Source organism: Narcine bancroftii, chromosome 7 (assembly GCF_036971445.1).
Source record: "Narcine bancroftii isolate sNarBan1 chromosome 7, sNarBan1.hap1, whole genome shotgun sequence".
Classification (NCBI taxonomy): Eukaryota; Metazoa; Chordata; class Chondrichthyes; order Torpediniformes; family Narcinidae; genus Narcine; species Narcine bancroftii.
In genome coordinates this window covers 7,144,254-7,162,388 of record NC_091475.1, presented here as the reverse complement: position 1 = coordinate 7,162,388, position 18,135 = coordinate 7,144,254, and the positions used below count along the sequence as shown (strand labels likewise).

The 18,135-nt window shown below is 40.0% G+C and overlaps 1 protein-coding gene across 3 annotated transcripts in view; it reads right to left on the bottom strand.

Moving 5' to 3' along the window:
* Positions 1 to 1,285: 1,285 nt before the first annotated feature.
* tmem45a (transmembrane protein 45a) overlaps positions 1,286 to 18,135 on the bottom strand; it is a 53,762-nt gene continuing 36,912 nt past the window's right edge. For all 3 annotated transcript variants that reach the window (XM_069888722.1, XM_069888721.1, XM_069888723.1), the window contains exons 3-6: positions 17,598 to 17,810; positions 14,160 to 14,344; positions 11,430 to 11,575; positions 1,286 to 5,977 (exon numbers count right to left, since the gene is read on the bottom strand). In XM_069888722.1, coding sequence (XP_069744823.1) covers positions 5,884 to 5,977; positions 11,430 to 11,575; positions 14,160 to 14,344; positions 17,598 to 17,810 — 638 coding nt within the window. In that variant the 3' untranslated portion in view covers positions 1,286 to 5,883. The remainder of the gene's footprint in view (positions 5,978 to 11,429; positions 11,576 to 14,159; positions 14,345 to 17,597; positions 17,811 to 18,135) is intronic.

Sequence of the window (18,135 nt, the reverse complement as noted above, 5' to 3'; positions counted from 1 at the left end):
TCATTCTATTTTCACTTGGCAATATTCAAAGAACTCAGGAAGCCTGTCCATACAAAACCTGCAGTTAGTCACACTTCATGAGAAACTAACAATGAACCTCAAAGACAAGTTGTTTCCCTTCCCATTGATGTTAACTGATCTGCTGAGCGTTTCTCACCACTTTTGCTTTCATTGAATAAATTGCCAACTTGTGCCTACTGGAATTAAATCTGGGATCAATGGTTTGAGTTACTTTCCTACCCAGGAATTGAATCTCCCACCCACTGTCCAGAAACTCTCTTTCATAATCCCCGCCTCCATACTTTCAATATTCCAATCAACTTTAACCTAAAACCTGCAGATGCTGAAAATCTGAAATAGAAGAAAAACTCAACGTACTCAAGGTTAAGCATAGAGAAAAAAAAGTTATGATTTCGGATTGATGACCTCAGTCAGTTTTGCTATCCACTGGAAAGGCTGATTGAAATTATTAAGTTAATAAGAAGTCCCGAAGGTTGCAGGCAGATGATGAGATCCTGTTCCTGGAGTTTACACAGGTCTTCACTGCAAAAGTGAAGAGGTCAGAGAAAGAGATTATGAATTTCTAAAATTGCATCCCCACTCTAATCAGCTGGTCAGGCTACAAAGATTGAAGTTAAAAAATCTTTGTAATGATATAGATTTCAAAATAAAAAGTATCCCTTCTCTATTAGGAAGAGTTAAGGGAAAACAGAAATGGTAAATTCTGAATTATATAAACAAGTTAATATTTTATTGATAAAACAAGTTCATCATACCAGGGAAATGCCTGTCACCACTCACACCTCCCCCCCTCCCCCCCCCCCCCCAATGCTATTTTCTATTCTGGACATATCTGTTTCTTCCACAACCACGTATGCTTCACGTCACAGTAGCCATCAACTCAGTGGCGCTCTACATCCCATGCATATTATACATTGCGTTCTTTACATACTGCACTGCCAGTATGCTATCTAAACTCACGGACAGAAATGGAGATTTGCAGTTTTGGTCGTTCCTGTGTGAATGACTGCTGCTGGGCTGTCGGGAGACTCTTCCTAACGGTAAAATCCCATGAAGTCTATGTAAAAAAAAACTTGAGATCATCATTGTCTGACTATAGTCAAAGCCTAAGCCTGAATGTTTGTCAGGTTTTGTGGCATAAACTACTTTATTACCTGAGGAGGTGCAAATGGCATTGAATGCCCAAACAATCCGAGTTTGGACTTGGCTGTCCTTGAGTTAGAGTCAAATTTTGCTTCAATTTATACAGCAATAAGAAAACTAATTTAAGAATATCAATTTAATTTTTTTTGTAATCTTGGAGCATCAACATGTGTACATTACGTTTAACAAAAACAGAGTATGGAATATTTAACAATTTTTCATTAAACAGTTATTTCCTTCAGCGATGTACAGTCAACGACAACACAGTCATAATTAAACATACTGCACTTTATGAAGTGTGACAGAATGGTTCAACAATTAAGGGCATTAAAGTTTAAGATTTATGCTTCTCGGACAGTAAAATTAAACAGAAAACAAATCCATTTAAAATTGAAAATATACATTCTTTTATAATTAACCACATAGTAGAAGAGTTCGGAAATAGTTTTTGGTCTTTGCTGAAAAAAAATTGCATTGTAAACAAGTTCAATGGCAAACTGAAACAATTATACAAAATTTAAATTAAGAACTGAATCAACTTTAAGGGCTATGCTTGTTTAATAAAGAAATAAAATTACATAATATAGTTCTCCATTTTAGAAAATAAATATTCATTTCATCCATGATATATATACTATATATTATTTTGGACTGATAAAGGGAACTCTAAGTTTATCTACAATTTGTTTAGAAAATGCCATTTCTACAAAAAAATCTAACATTTCTTCATAATTTCAAGCTTTCATGTTCAATCTTTTGCTTACTGCAGATCAAGTTCAACTTAAAGCATGTAGAGTCTGTAAATGTGATCTGTCAATGCTTTACATTTTAAAATTGATTAGATAGTATGCAGACTTGGAAAAAGCCACCATTAGATTACTCGGGAAATTCTTAAATGTTCAATGCAAGGTTTCATTGTGAGAGTTAGTCAAACATTTTAAATTCTTTTGTAATTTTTCCACAGGTAGGCACACATATAACTGTTTACGGCGTGGAAACAGGCCATGTCGGCCCTTCAAGTCCACGCCAGTCTTTCAGCTTCTGATGAAGTAGAGGCTTTCGAGGAGTGAGCGTCAACGTGATTGTACCAGAACAGATTGTTGGTGATATTTACAAAGCTGTCCACCTCTGATGCATGGGCAAGAAGAACAGAGCAGCCTCTTGGACCCCAGCAACATTCTCGTAAACCTCCTCTGCACTCTCTCTCTCTCTATACTGGTTATATCCTTCCTGTAATTCAGGGACCAAAACTGGACACAATATTCCAAATTTGGCCTCACCAATCCCTTATACAACTTCAACATAACATCTCAACTCCTGTGTTCTGTACTCTGATTTATGAAAGCCAACTCGAGCTCATCTGATTGAAGACAGGGAGCCAAGTTACAGACACTGGCAGCAAGTAGACAATGAATGGGCAATTGAATGGTTTGGTTTTGAAGGTAGTGCCTCTGGTCACATAGGAGCTAGGAGATTAGGGTTAGGGCAAGGACGTGGACTGAAGAGGTGCACAACAGGAGCTGGGGCAAATCGTCATTTGGAGGAGAGAGAGGTCTCAATATTTCTTTCAGTAAAGAACGTTATTTTTTATTGTCCTATTATCTTTTTACCCCCTCCATAAATCTTCGTCCGCGAAGCCAAGCCAAAGACAAGAGACAAGATTATCTATAGGCAGAATCTGATACATCTTTACTCTTATGGACTCTTAACAATAGTATTTTTGTTTATTCTAAAGGTATCAAAATAACCGTGTAATTGCCCGGTAATAATTGCAGCAGTAAATTCAATTTCCTTTTCATTTGAGGATGCTGAACACTTCCAATCAATTAACACTTGTTCTTTCACAATAAATGGTTATATGGTAACCACTATGCCCTCCCCCACCGACTTCCCCTTTTGGAAGGCTATAGATTATGGACGAGTTGGGTTGCTGGACGTTGCTTTCGAGTTCTGCTATTGAGAACGTAGATGGTTAGCCTTCAAAGTGGAGGCCCCACAGGCTCATGGATGGCTCATTTACTCATTTAAAACAGTAAAGGAACACCATTTGTTTACCCCAATTCAAAACAAAAAGCATTTATACATCACGAGGTAACATTGAAGTCCCAAAGTGCAGATTAAGTACCTGTAAATATTCTGGCAAATACATAGAAAATTTGGATTTTCTTCCATCTCAGTACCACCACACAAGATTAATAAAAAAAAAAAACACCACACATTACCGTGAGTTTTTGATGATGTACAATCAGTTTCAAATCAACTTTCTATAACTTACGAGGTGCTGTAAATCTTAGCTAATAAAATCAGGCAGTCTTAAAATGTTAGTGCAGGAAGTGATTTGGGCTTGATTCCCAGCACTTGGAGTACAACGGTCTAATGCCACAGAGTGGTTTCTCTGTGAGAAGAGGGAATGAGGCCAAATATTGGGCTATTTAATACAAGTGTCATCAATATTACACCATAAGTAGTCATCACCCTAGAATACCATTGGATTTCTATGGATGTTCTATTGAGAGCGTGCTGATATACAGTATTTCGGAGTGGTACAGGAATTGTACTGTACAAGATAGGAAGTCATTCAGCAGGAAGTGAAAACTGCCCAACGGATTTGCCTACCATTGAATCTATCTATAGGGGACGACGTTTGGACAGGGCGAGGAATATTATCAAAGACGGCGCACACCCTAACCCTGAACCATGAACTATTTACTCTCCTACCATTGGGCAGACTTTATAGGAGTCTTCGCTTGAGAACTACGTGACAATGCTAAACATCAATTCATGGCGATGAGTTGTGCTGTACTAATATTTCAGAATCAGTCATTTCTTTTTAAACATTTTAGAATATTGCAGTTTTATTGTACATGCTTTATTGTGTAGTTTTTTTTATTGTATGTGTTTATTGTATTCTATTTTATATTCCAGTTGATGCTAATCATGTTTCATAGACTGGTGTACCAGCATAATGACTATAAAGTGGATTACATCACATCATCTATAGAACTACAAAGTTTGCAAGTAATTTCCTGGTTTTGAAAAGCCTCAAAAAAAAAATGTTTTGAAGGTAAAGAAACATGTTCATATTACAGTTTAGAGGACCAATGTGGGGAAAAAGGAGTCAGTTTACAACATCTGATTTATCATCTTGTTTGCACAATGATATTTGAATCAGTCCTGACTAAATATTAGACAAGCCTTTTAGTCAGTCCTCAGCTTCCTGTACTTTGGTTTAAGATCAATTTATTGTAATTAGATCTTTTCCCTTTAATGTTGATTTTAAACACCATTAGATAATGTATGATTTCAAGAGAATGTTTTTAATTCATAAATAGTCCAAGAGAAAAAAAAATGGCATTCCATTATTAAGACGGTGTTGAATCCAGCTTGAAATTTTGTTTGACCCTTTCAATCACCACTTGTGATTGTTGGAAATCCCATTGCTATCCTGAAGCAACTGTGGTGTCTAAACTCAAGAGTATTCTCACTGATACATGACACCTACAACTTCTCAGATAGAAAAAGGTTCTTTTATCTTGATTTGAAGGTTTTATTTTCAAAAGGCAGAAGCATGTATGAAGAACATGTGTGGCTCTGCCACAAATATATAAAAAAGGGACTTTTCAAAAACGATGTTAAAATGGGTGGTTGGGATGTGGAATAAGCTTCCGGCCGAGGTGGTTGAAGCAAGGATGTTATTTACATTTAAGGAAAGACTGGATAATTACATGGAGGGGAGAGGATTGGAGGGGTATGGACCAGGTGCTGGTCAGTGGGACTAGGAGGGTGGGGATTTGTTCCGGCATGGACTAGTAGGGCCAAACTGGCCTGTTCTGTGCTGTATATGGTTATATGGTTATAAGGTGAGTAGCCCAGGTGGAAGGAGGCAACGTTTTTGATTGAAGTGTGACCTGGACGCATAGGAATCCTTTCACCACTGTTGTTTTAATTTCCAAATCAAAGCTAAAACAGATTTCAGGCTCATTTCATGTAATGCCACAGACCAAGGTCATTCTGTTAGTCTTCAAATTTTCTCGGTGAAACTTCCTTATCATTAAGTTGTTTTATATTGTTTGTTCTATTATCAATAAAATCTAAAACCTCCCAAAACAATGACAACTGAAAGCATCCCTGTCATTTGTCTTTTCTCATGGAATATCAGCGTTAATGGTAAATTGCCTTAAAGCGAAATGCAGTCTGTACTACCTGAGCCTAGACCATACTGCAGGTACTCAGATTGGCCTTCAAGAGTCCAATTTTTAAACCTTTGTGGATTAGTCTTTAAGGCAACATATCTACCTTAGAAATATTTTACAAATGACTAAAATAATCAAACATATATTCACTCAGACAGAAAGCACATTTTACAAATCACCTCAATTTGTTTATGATTATGTTAATTTTGTTTTAAACTTTTAATCACAAAAGTCTGATGAAATAATGTCTTTCTCCCATCTTCAATCACTGACAGAGTGTAGAATGCATCCTTAACTTGATTATTGTTGCACAGTGTTATCCTTTACCATCAATGCACTTGTCAGAAATTCTGGAGAATGCATCAAAGTACACACAATAGCATTCTTTCTCATGCATACAGCACTTTAGAGACACAGGTTTACCTAAGAGTCCAACCAAAGATTATCAAAGGTTTTTTTTTTAAAAAAAAAACCTTTTCTCGTAATATAAAAGGCACAGTAGTAGCAAAATACATGATTTATCTGGCTACATTTCTTCTTCAGTCTCTTGCTCTTTCTCAGATGCTTTTAGCAATCCCATCTCCAGATGTTCAACTCGTTTTAACTTTGTATGGATGACCCTACAAGCACAAAATTTACATTAACATTTGGAGAATAAAATAACATTTGCAGTCATTAATTGCTAGGCCATCACGAGCTTAAACTTTCATCCATCCATATCTCTTGCATTACAGCTGGAATGTACATGACTAACCACAAAATGCACAAGTTACCCACTGATAGCACCTCTGCAACCTGTAAAATCCACTGATAACCACAAGGGCACCCAGTCTCACCCTCTTCAGTTTTCTTTCCAAATTAAACACTTTGCTCCTTTAGAAATCTTTTTTTATAATTCCCTCATAGTTTAGTATAAAATTCAGAGCTCTCAACTCAGACTTCAATAATTTAAAATGGTAACTCACCCCAAGTTCACAAGGACAAATAGGGGTAGATGATAAAGACTAGCTTTGCCCAAAAATGACACAAAAAGAGGTTTGAATTAAAACATGAACATATTTTCCACTTATTTTAACACAGTGCATATATTTATCTATATTTAACCCTTTGTACCCAGTGTCCCATTTACAGGGACTGGTTTTATACCCAACCACCAGCAGGTTCGTACCTGTGTACCATGGACCCAGTCCAAAGTATATATTATGAAAGGTTAAAAATGGCTGAAGTCATTGCTGGGTCTTCAGGAATTGAGTTACAGGGAAAGATTTAACAGGTTAGGACTTGATTCCTTGGAATCATGAGGAAGAATGACGGGAGATTTGATAGAGGTTCACAAAATTGACAGAGTAAATGCATGTCATCTCTTTCTACTTAGATTAGGAGAGATAAATACGAGAAGACATGGCTTTAGGGTGAAACGGGAAAGGTTTAGAGAGGGGTGGGAGTGTGGAATGAGATGCCATCTCATGTGGTAAATGTGGGTTCACTCCTAAGAATAAATTGGATAGATATATTGGGGAGGCTGGAGGATAATGAACTGGGTGCAGATCAATGGGACTAGAAGGTCTGAATGGCCTGTTTTCTGAGCTGCAGGGTTCTATGTTTCACTAGCATTTTTAATTGTCATTAAATGACTACTCATTTTATCATCCAGACTTCACCAAAAATTATACAAACAAATTCAAGTTTTTTTTTTGCATCTTAAAATTGAGTGCAATTATATTTCTCCTGGCAGATTTTAACAAAATTGTTAAAACCTTGATTGTCTGGATTTTATGTTACACGATACAGTTGGATACATTCAACACCAGGGGGCAGGAATTCAACTGTATTGTGACAAAAAATATTCAAGCTAGACCTACATATCAAATGGATTAAATACTGCATTATATTTTTACAAGGGTTAGCAACAAAGTTACACATCTTTGTTGTTAAAAAAATGAGTTTCCCCGATTCCAAAAGTACTGACTGCATTGATTTTTGGGACAGAATGTTGTAACAGCATAATGGGACACAAGTCGTGCTACCACATCATAGAAGACAAGACCCTTCAGCCCATCTCGTCTGTGCTGAACTGTTATTAAGCCTCGTCCCATTTACCTGAACCCAGCCTTTCCATCCATGTATCTATCCAACCTCCTCTTAAATGTTCTAAACTAGCTCACATTCACTTCATCTGGCAGCTTGTTCGGCACTCACCCCTCTCTGTGGGAGGGAGACCCCCCTCCCCCCACCAGTGTATCCTTTAAACATTTCCCCTTTCCACCTTAACCCATATCCTTCAGTTCTCGACTTACCTACTTCAGTGGAAAAAGACTGTTTGCATTTACTCTATCTACATCACTCATAATTTTGTATACCTCTGTCAAATCTCCCCTCATTCTCCAACACGCAAGGGAATAACGTCCTTTTCCTACAAGTCAGCTCCCCAAGTCCTGGCAACTTCCTTGTAAATCTTCTCTGCACGGTTTCAGTTTATTATATTATTTTAATTTGATTTTCTTCATATCTCGATCAATATCAGAGTCTTCCCTTCAAACCAAAATGATAGATGGGCCAGGATATTTGCATGCATCCTGATTGATCATTAGGCTGAGTAGGCCCAGAAGCTAAGAAGGCCCTTCACAACCACTTCTACATCAATGTAACCACTTAACAATATGCGCTGGCGTTAGTCTTGAGTCCACCCGTCAAAGCTCGCGATAGTACCACATTCACCTGTCAAACAGCAGCGGGGGCTTCGCCTGTCCCAATGCGACCTGTCAATCAATGCTCACGTTCGTACGCTCAGGTGAGTCTGCCTCTTGCAGCCGAGCTCAGCCTATGTGGTGTCGCTCACAGGAGTTTCAACTCTCACTTCTCATTTTTTTTAAAAAAAAAGAACCAATTTTATTTATCCTTTTGTAACTAACAGACTTTTCAAATTATTCTGGGCTAGAAAATTTTTCCTCCTCTCCTCCAACCCAAAACCAACTGGTGTATTCCCAGCAGATACATTTAGATTATGAGGGCATCACACCCAAAGGCTAATAAATGGAACAATTTCACTTTATTCTATTCAACGAAGGGTAGGGGCTTTGGGGCGGGGGCAAGGTTGGGGGGAGTCTTACTAAAGCTCAGCCAAGGGTCCGGGTGGTAGTTAGTCCACCACTGATGAAAGATGATATTCTGTATTTGGGACTTATACAATGAAAAACATATTGGCTTTTGCAAAGAACAAAGACGTGTCTGGATAATTAGAATGGGCATCTCCTTCACAAAATGATGATTATACAGACAGAAATCAGGTCCAAAAGGCTGAGGAGGTATTGTTCCACATGTTTGAATGTTTGTAACAGGACAGGTGAGAGTCCAGATTCAAGATTCTTTTACTGTCATGTAACAAAATAGATGTAATATTACTTGAAATTGCCTTCAGTCTGCGCAAGGCAAAGATTCTCCATCAGTAGAAGTTGCCTGGCCCTCCTTACAGTCAGAGAAAGAGAAGCTAAAACAGAGTACCATAAGAGAGAGTGAGTGACCATGAATTCACTTCCAGCACCTCCCACAGCCTCTGCAACCACACAAACTTCAGTCCAAACCATCGGCAACCCGATCTCCAGATTCAAACCTTCGACTCCATAAGAAGTGCCCGAGGCCCCTCGGGAGCACTTTCTCCCCTTGGCACCCTCTCGCATCCTGGTTCTGATCCCCATTCAGCTAGTCGAGCCAGTCTCCAGCAGTCCTCAGCCTGATGTGAGTTTTTTGACCGCAAATCACTAACAGCCTATTTGGGTTACTCGGCTCGAGTGGCCAACAGTGCTCATCAGCCCCAGAGCCCCTCACTGTTCCACCGCTGTGGTCACTGTCTCTTGGGGTCTTCTCCTTCTCAAATGGCGGGTCTTCTCCACGTTTCTCTGGTGCCCTACTTCCCCGGAGTCAGCAACCCCTCAAAGCTGCTGCCAACACAGGCATCGTCATCTTGGGCCCAGACCCACTGGGGGTTAGATGGAAAATAAAAACGGCAGGCAACTGTCACCCATGGATTGAAAGCAGGTGGTCCATAAAATGATCACTCAATTTGCATTTGGTTCCTTAATAGGTAGAGGAGATAAGATAAGTGCAAAATAAGTGCAAATTGAAAGTGGAAGTGAATCAGTCCTTACCTGGAAACGATTTTGGGGGTCTTTGGATGATAAGAAGGAAAGAGTTGAAAGAATTGCTCTGCAAGGAAAAGTGCCAGAAGAGGGGAGCTAATTGGTAGGAAAGGAAGAGTGGAATGATCTCTGCAAAATTCAGAAAAGGGAGAAAAGGTGCAATGGTGGGATCTCTTTGAAGGTAACAGAAAGTGACCTGTTAAATTCAGAGAGGAGTGGGGCCCACATTAAGGACCAGTGAACTCTATCCCCGTTGTCCCAGAGAAGAGGTGAGAGCAGAGCCAAGGAAAATAGACAAGATGTGATCAGGGGCTTTATTCATAATGTGATAGAGTATATAGATATGTTTTTGGGAGATAATTTGAGAAAGGTTTCTTAGAGTAGGTCACATACAAACACCTTAAAACAGATCTTATTTAAAATACTGGAGCTCTGCCCCATGCTAGACATGTCAGGGCCAACAGTCTTTGCAAAAGCTTTGGAGAGTGTGCAAGAGACTTCACTAATGGATTGTTGTTTACAAAAAGGCAACAGATGAAAGAGCTTGTCGGAGCCGCCTTCTGTCTGGAGCTGTTCAAAGAAGGTCATGTGGTTTTGCAAGCAGAGAGGATCAAACAGGCTTTGTCTCAGAGGAGAGAGAGAGAGATCAGTTTTACAGTCAACAGCTGGGTCTGGAATGGGACACGCTGGCAAGCTTGTGGAAAAACCCATTTGGAAGATGGGTTGTGAGTGCTTGGTTCAGCCTGGTCAAAGCCCTTGTGGTTCATGCAAGAGGAGAGGACTGGCTGTCTAATGTTTCACTTGGAATAAGAGAAACAAAAATGCACTCTGTGGTGACCTGAAAGAAAGAGGTTATCATCTGTAGAACCCTGAAGGGGCAAGTTTCATCGGCAAGACACATGAGTGGCTGATTAAAAAGGAATCAGTTGTGGGTGTCCTGGAACAACAAATCTCTCTCTGAAAACCGACAAGAACCTTCCTGAGTGGTAACCATTTACCTTTCAAACACCAAAGCCTGGTGAACATTTATAAATGTTAAATTCTGTGCACAGTATAAGGATTGCCTGCAACCAGTGAACTTGGAGGAATGAGAAGTGAGACTAGACTGTGAACCAAAGAACTTTTCTGAACTTACACACACACACATAGTGTGTCAATAGTGATAAGTTAAAGTTTGATGCTTTTAATTATCTTTAAACATGAAAATAGAAATTTTTGTTTAAGTAACCATTTGTCTTGGTGAATATCTATTGCTGCTGGGTTTGGGGGTCCTCTGGGCTCGTAACAATAACAGCACAGGCATTGTTCAGAAACGTGAGGAATGGGAGCAGGAGTAGGCCATCTGGCCCATCGAACCTGCCCCACCATTCAACAATATGGTCTGGCTGTGGACTCAATCAGGAAGAAGAAAGATGTTTCAGCAGACTGATTCCTGGGAATGGAAACTTTCTTGTAGGAGAGGGATCAAGCAACCCAAGATTACACTTACCACAGTTTGAAAGAGGATTCTATTAAACACAAAATTCATTCAGGATGGATGCAGACTTGGCGGGGGCGGGGGGGGGGGAGGGGGGGGGCTGGTGGGGCGGTGTAAGCTGGATCATCAACTGGAGGGATCAGCTCATTAGGACAGGGATTAGAAATTCTTCACTCAGATAGGAATGAGACTTTTGAATTCTCTACCTGACAGAGTTGCGGAAGGCTCGTCCCCAAGTAGATTCAAGACAGGGATAGATAGATTTTTAAAGATATGAATGGAAACAGTGAATATGCGATTAGTGCAGGAAAGTAGCACTGAGGTAAAAGATCAGCCATGATCTTGATGAATGATGGAGTAGATATGAGGAATGGAATGGTTTGCACATGGTTGTTTCTGGTCTTCTTCACTACTATACTTTTGGCTTCAGTTCTGTGAAAGGGACAATTATCTACTCACCAGCTGACAACTGCATAGCTAATAGCCACAATCAGGAGGGAAAAGGCATAATGCCAACAGTAGCACATGGTAACAAACATCATGTTGTCGTGGCTGCTTTGGTCCCACTCAGGCCTTCCATTGGGAGGGTATAGTATAAACCCAATCTGTGAAAAGGAATGAAATCATATCAAATAAAGAGATTAAAACATGTGCCGTTCTTTTTAAACCCACCAACGATAAATCCAGGACCTTCCTGTGAAAGAATTACATTATTTTGAAGCCCATGACTTCGCAATGTTTTTCAGACAAATCAAAGACCATTGTAACAAAAAATACAGTAAAATCCCCATTATCCATAATTCAACTAATCGGCAGCCTTAAGCAACCAGCAAAAGAAAATTGTGGAAAATAGGTTTAAAAAATGAACATTAACAATTAGCATCCCGAGTGGTTAGTTCACTAATCCACGCAACACACGATTTCAAGCAACCGGAAAATTCACTTATCCGGCATCTACCAATCCCCATAGGTGCCGGATACCGGGGTTTTTACTGTAGTGTACAAATCTTTTTACATGACATTAACCTATAGCGACAGATCAATAATGTATCAAATATAGTTAAGAATACATTCCGTGGCAAGACACTATGGGACCTGAAAAAGTCTTTAGAAAACAGTTCAGACCAATCGAATGTAGAATTCAAGCACAGAAACAGGATGCAAATAAATGACAGAGATGGATAAAGGGTATTAATGTAATTGTCACTCTCACACAGTACACAGAAAATATGATTAAATATTTAAACAAATACTAAACTGACCTAATGATACTCATTAACTATTTAATTTAGTGGTTTTAGACTGGGAAAACCAATCGTTCCACTACATGTGATATTATCTGCTTGCCACCTGAAACATTGTGAGAGTATGGCAGGAAGCCCATCAGAAAGCATCCCAAAAGGAACACCTCAAGCAACAGCTAATACACAGTCTGGCCCCTTTGGGATGTCACTAATTTTTGCATTTTACTTGCTATTTTAATTATTAGATGCAAATCATACCCAAATATGATAACGTAACTAAAGCACTGGTGACCAGAATGGTGGAAGGACAACACTTGGTTTTGGGGAGGATAGGAGGTGGCGCAGAAACAGACAATGCAAATACTGCTACAACAAGGAAACAGAATGCATTAGTAACAAAAGGCTACCAGGAAATAAAATGTTAAGATAGAATAATCAATGAATTTAAGTCCAAAAACAAACATCAAACTACACCCTGAAGTGGTATGAATCTCTTTAAATCGCAAGATTCATTACAGTTGACCATTGTGAAAATCAGTGTTGAATTTATCATCTTATCAATCGACATCACCAGAACTGAGTCCTTCCAAAGATTTGGAGAAGCAGCCTTTCATTTGAACTACAAATTAGATACATAAGAGTTTTTTTTTAAAATGAAGATTTCATTCCTGTTTTATTTTAAACCACTGGCATTTAAAACAAAAATGATCCAACAAGTTAAAATCAATTAAGCAACTTATTAAGAAACACCCCAAAAAGACTTTCATCCCAGTATAATCTCTAGAAAAGTTCCATGATGCTTTCGATCACAGGATTGGAATTTCATCCGCACAAGTTCCAATTTGTTCCTACTGTTTTCTCATCTAATATTCAAGGAAAAACTAAAAACTGAAGTAATTAGCTGTGGACACATATCCCAGATGTGATCCAGAGAGAAATTAAACCAAAAGCAGACAACTGTTCCTGCTCATTTATGCAGGACTGCGCGTTTAAAGCATTAGCAGATTCCTTCCCGTCTGCTTGACGTTTTGGCCATCTTCTCATACTGGCACAGAACAGTAGGCCTTACGAGTCCATGCTGGTTCACTTGAACAACTCCACTAGCTCCCCCTCCCACTCTCTGCCCATAACCCTCCAACATATAACAGTTTACAGCGTGGAAACAGGCATTAGTTGTGTCTCTTCATGTTTTGCACTGAGGACCGGAGAATGCTGTTTCATCGATGCAATTATGTTTTTATAATCTCATTATTTCCTATTCTGAATCCAATATTCGTCTTTCCTGTGCAACTCTGCCATGGTCCTTGCCACGAGGGGGGTTACAGATTCTGGGGATGCAGAGCAGGGCACCAGAATGCGGGGAGACCATCCCCCCGCTTACAAAGGAGAAGCAGGGGAGATGAGTCACGGGACGCCGACCATGGCGGTGGACAAGTGAAGGGCTTGGATGCTGAAGAATACCCAGACGGCAGGCTGCTGGGAATTTGAGGCGAGTGGGCCGTGGCTTGCCGTTGACTGCAGCCGAGGGATTCACACTCGGCTGCAGACTGCTAGAGACTGGGTCAAGGCTGGCTGAAGGGGTACCAGGTATCAGAACTTGATGCGAGAGGGTGGTGAGACTGCTGAAGGGTGTTGGAGGCTCAGATCTGGAGCTTGGGCTGCTGATGGTTTGGACTGGACTCTGTATCGATGCAGGGGCTATGGAAGGTGAATCCATGGACACTTGGTGACCCTGCGGGGACTCCCTCTTGCTTCTCTTTCTCTGACTGAAAGAGGTGCTTCAGGCAATTTCTGCTTATGGCAGATGAAAACAAATTTTGAGAGATATTGCACGACAACAAATTGAATCTAGAATCAAGTTACAAACCAAATTCAGTGGAATGAAAAGGTACACGTTAGTGGTTTACAAATCAAGCCAAGATCGCAAACTGAAATCATCCCTTACCTGCCAGAACCAGCTGCCCTGGAGTATACACAAGCTTGTCCTCAAAAGCTCCAGTACTATATTCCCACGAAGAAAGACTTCAAGAAAGATGCTAATGGAACCACCAAACACAGCCACCAACAGAAGAATATGGACATGTATGTCAAGCATTGCACGCCCATGGACATGATAATAAAATAAGAAACCTGTAAACCAAATGAAGATGGAGGGTGATTCCTTTGTTATTTCTGCCATCTGAAATATTACATGGTGGAATACCGATGTCAGAGAAATTGAATTTGAGAGGCTGTGGTGTTCTAATTTATTAGCTTGAGATTTATCAGATTTCTTGTCAGAGTGCATACACGACATCACATACAACCCTGGGATTCCTCTTTCCTGTAGGCGCTAGAATTGCTACTAAGTGGTTGTGCAAAAAATAAACTGTACACAGCATAAAAATGTAAATAAAAGAACTGTAAACAGATAATGAATGTAAACAAACTGACTGTACAATACACAGAGAACAAAGAAAATCAATAAAGTGCACAAGTAAGAGTCTTTAAACAAGTTCCTGATTGAGTTTGATGTTGAGGAGTCTGATGGTGGAGGGGTAGCAGCTGTTCCTGAACCGGTGGGGCGAGTCTAGTGTCATCTAGACCTCTTTGGTGATGGCAGCAGCGAGAACATAGCATGGGCTGGGTGGCATGGGTCTTTGGTGATTGTTGCTGCCCTCTGAGTACATCCCTGTAGATGTACTCGTTTTGCCTGTGATGTCCTGGGCTGTGTCCACTACCTTTTGGAGGGCTTTACACTCAGGGGTTGTGATGAATCTCTGCTAAGTTGTCTTCCCTTCGGCTAGCCTTGCTGTACTAACATTGGCTGTGCATTATCTCTACTGTTAAAGACACTCCCCTTGGGTACAACTGTGTCTGCACCCATTGTCTTTCATTATTGTTCCGTTAGTTTCTGCTCATAAAAGCCATGATTATTGTTTGACCACATCGTCTTTATCTAATCAACTGGCACTTCAGGGGAATTGGTGGTCCCATACCAGACCGTGTGCTGCTGCCCTTACTATGCTAAGTGTTACAGAGTTCTGTGTTGTCTATTGACCTATGTGTTGTGTGGTTTTGTGTTGAAAAGTGACAGTTTGCCTTTAAGAGCCAAGATGAAGGTGGACTGCTGAGAGAGTGGGAGACGGACTGAGCATGTGCAGAAAATGATCTAAAAATTTCTGGACTTGGACGATAAACCACCACTTGGGGTGCTGTGGAGTGAAGGAGGCCCAGTGCACGAGTAATTGTCTGGAAGACAGTTTAGAATGTTGGGACTTCAAAAAGGGATGAACATTCTGAAGGTAGCCAGAAGGATCTGGACCAAGCCATTGTTCCTCTCTCTGCAAGCAACACAAGACAACTTTGAATTTTGTTCGTTCTCTCTCTCTCTCTCTCTCCCCCAAACAAACTGAATTTTGTTTATGATCTTTGCTTCGGTTGAGATCTAAGTCTTATGAGTCTTGTGTTTGTTTTGTGTCTAAGTTTTTCTGTGGGCTGCTTGGAAATATAACTTAGACTTTAATTACATATATTATATTTAGGCTGGAGAATTTATTAGTTTTACACTTGTAGAAATTTGCATAGTAACCAATGGGTATTGTTATAAAAGGGGGATTTTGAATTAAAGTTTGAAGGTGAATTTTTGTTAATAAAGTAATTGTTCATCTTTACCCCTGTGTGATACGCCTTCTTTGTGCTTGCTGGTTTGATCTTATGACATAAGGAATAGACTGTAGCTGGTTTTGGAGGTCTTAAAGCAGCTTTAAAAAGTTGCTCTTGTGCTGCTTGCATCATAGTTACTGTGCACCAACAGTGGAACCAAGGAATCCGCAAGGTTATTATACAAATGTAAACAAGGGAGTATGTAAAATAGCAAAAATAACATATTGCTTTATCCTAAAAAGTGGGATTTGGTACATTCTTAGGGGCCCTTTGAAAAATATAATCGGTTAAAATCATGGATTTGGACATTGTTTTTGCTTTAATACTAATTACCGATTTGCAAGCTGGACAGTGGAACAACATCCAGCACATTGAATTTTGATCAGAATGAATATGATACACATGTTCAGAAGTGATCCATTTAGATCTGAGGATCACCCTTCGCTGGGACAAAAGGAAAATTGAGGAATGAGAGAAACAGGCTTCGTTCAGAGCTTCTCTCCTTTATATAAAAAAGGTGCAATCTTATCTTGATGGACATCATCTTCCATCTGGGCACATTGCAACCTTCCAGACAATATCAAATTCAACAATTTCAGGTAAATTTCAACATACATAGGTCCTTATGTTAATCATATCATAAACACCATCGAACTGATTGCATTTAGTTAACAAGGGCCATTTTGAACTTTGACATCTTTTCACTGTAAACACTTGTAAATAATGAATCATCCCACCTTGGTTGTCTCCACTCTCAACAACAGCAACCTCCCAGTGCCCAATTCTGAGTCACACGCCCACACTCATGACTGTCCATGACCCAGACCACCCTCAGTTTGGAGGAACAATACCGTATTTTCCGTCTGGGCACTCTCCAGCCACATGGCATGAACCTTGATTTTACTGCTTTCCATTAAACTTGCTCACCTTTCTTTCCCCTCCCCCTTTCCTGTCTTTCCATTCACCCATCCATTCACCCACCCCTCCTCCCTTTCATTGCTGCTGTCCCCTCCCTCCTTTCTCTACCATTTCCTGCCTTCCCCCACTCTTGTTGGGACGCCTGCCGGTATTTTCTCATACTTCGATGAAGGGCTCAAGCCCGAAACGTTGGTTCTGTATCTTCCTTCGCTGTATAAAGGACACAGTTTGACCTGCTGAGCTTCTCTGACATCATGTGTTTATACACCAACCACGGTTTGAAGGTTTTTGTGATTTACTTCTTATTTAAGGGATGGGTTAAAAGAGCAGATACAATTATCCTGACAGGTAGAAATATCATCAATAAAAGTTGTCCATGAACAATTGTGAAACAGTTTAATTAAGAATGTGAATAGAGGGAAAAAGCCACACACCAGTCAATTGAGTGAAATGAAAAATGGAAATCTGACAGTGCGATTTCAGTTACTAATGTGTGACGACATAGTGTTTTACCTCCAGTACAAGCATCAGTAATTGAACTAAGAGCCAGAAGATTTCAACTCCCCGACATCAACGCACCGAGGTAAAGAGTGCACATTTCAGACTGAGTGCTGTATGATCAGGTGCTCTCAATTTAAATGAGGGCCTTGCCCGTTCCAGGGATCTGGCTGATAATATTATTTTGGTTTTGACAAAGAACCACCTGGGATAAGCGCGTTAGGTCTTCTGTCAGACCACCATGAAACTGTTACGTGCGCTCCTTTGGGCACTAGCTCAGTCACCGTTAAGCCAAAATTCTTTTAAGGATAAATGAGCAAACCTTCAATGAAGACCGCAATAGCAAGCATGAGTCTATCCAGGGCTAATGGTACTGAAGGTGTTAAATGAACAATAATGTCCACTATCCCTGAGATACCATAGAAGAGATACATCGTTGCATGCTGCCAGTTCATCAGGTGATCCCAATGCTGATCCTCATGGTTATATAGCTTCAGATGGGGTCCATCAGGGACAAATTGCTCAGCTAACATACCTGCAACACAAAACAAAATAAAGCCTAAGAGCCGATCACCCTCGTACTTCATCAGCATCGTTCTTTACAAAGTGGTGAACACTTCACATATTATATTTATTGGTTATAGAATTTGATAAACCAAAAGAGAACAAAATAAATCATTTTGCCCCAATTTTCTTCTTTGTAAATAATTCCCCACCTAAAATTGCCACATCCATTTCCTTGCTTGAAATTCCGTTGCCAAAGACAAAGAATTACACTTAAAATTAGACAGGGCTCAAAAAAGATTTATTATGTTCGCTCTCGCAGCAGCAAAAAAAGTGCATAATGATAACTTGGAAAA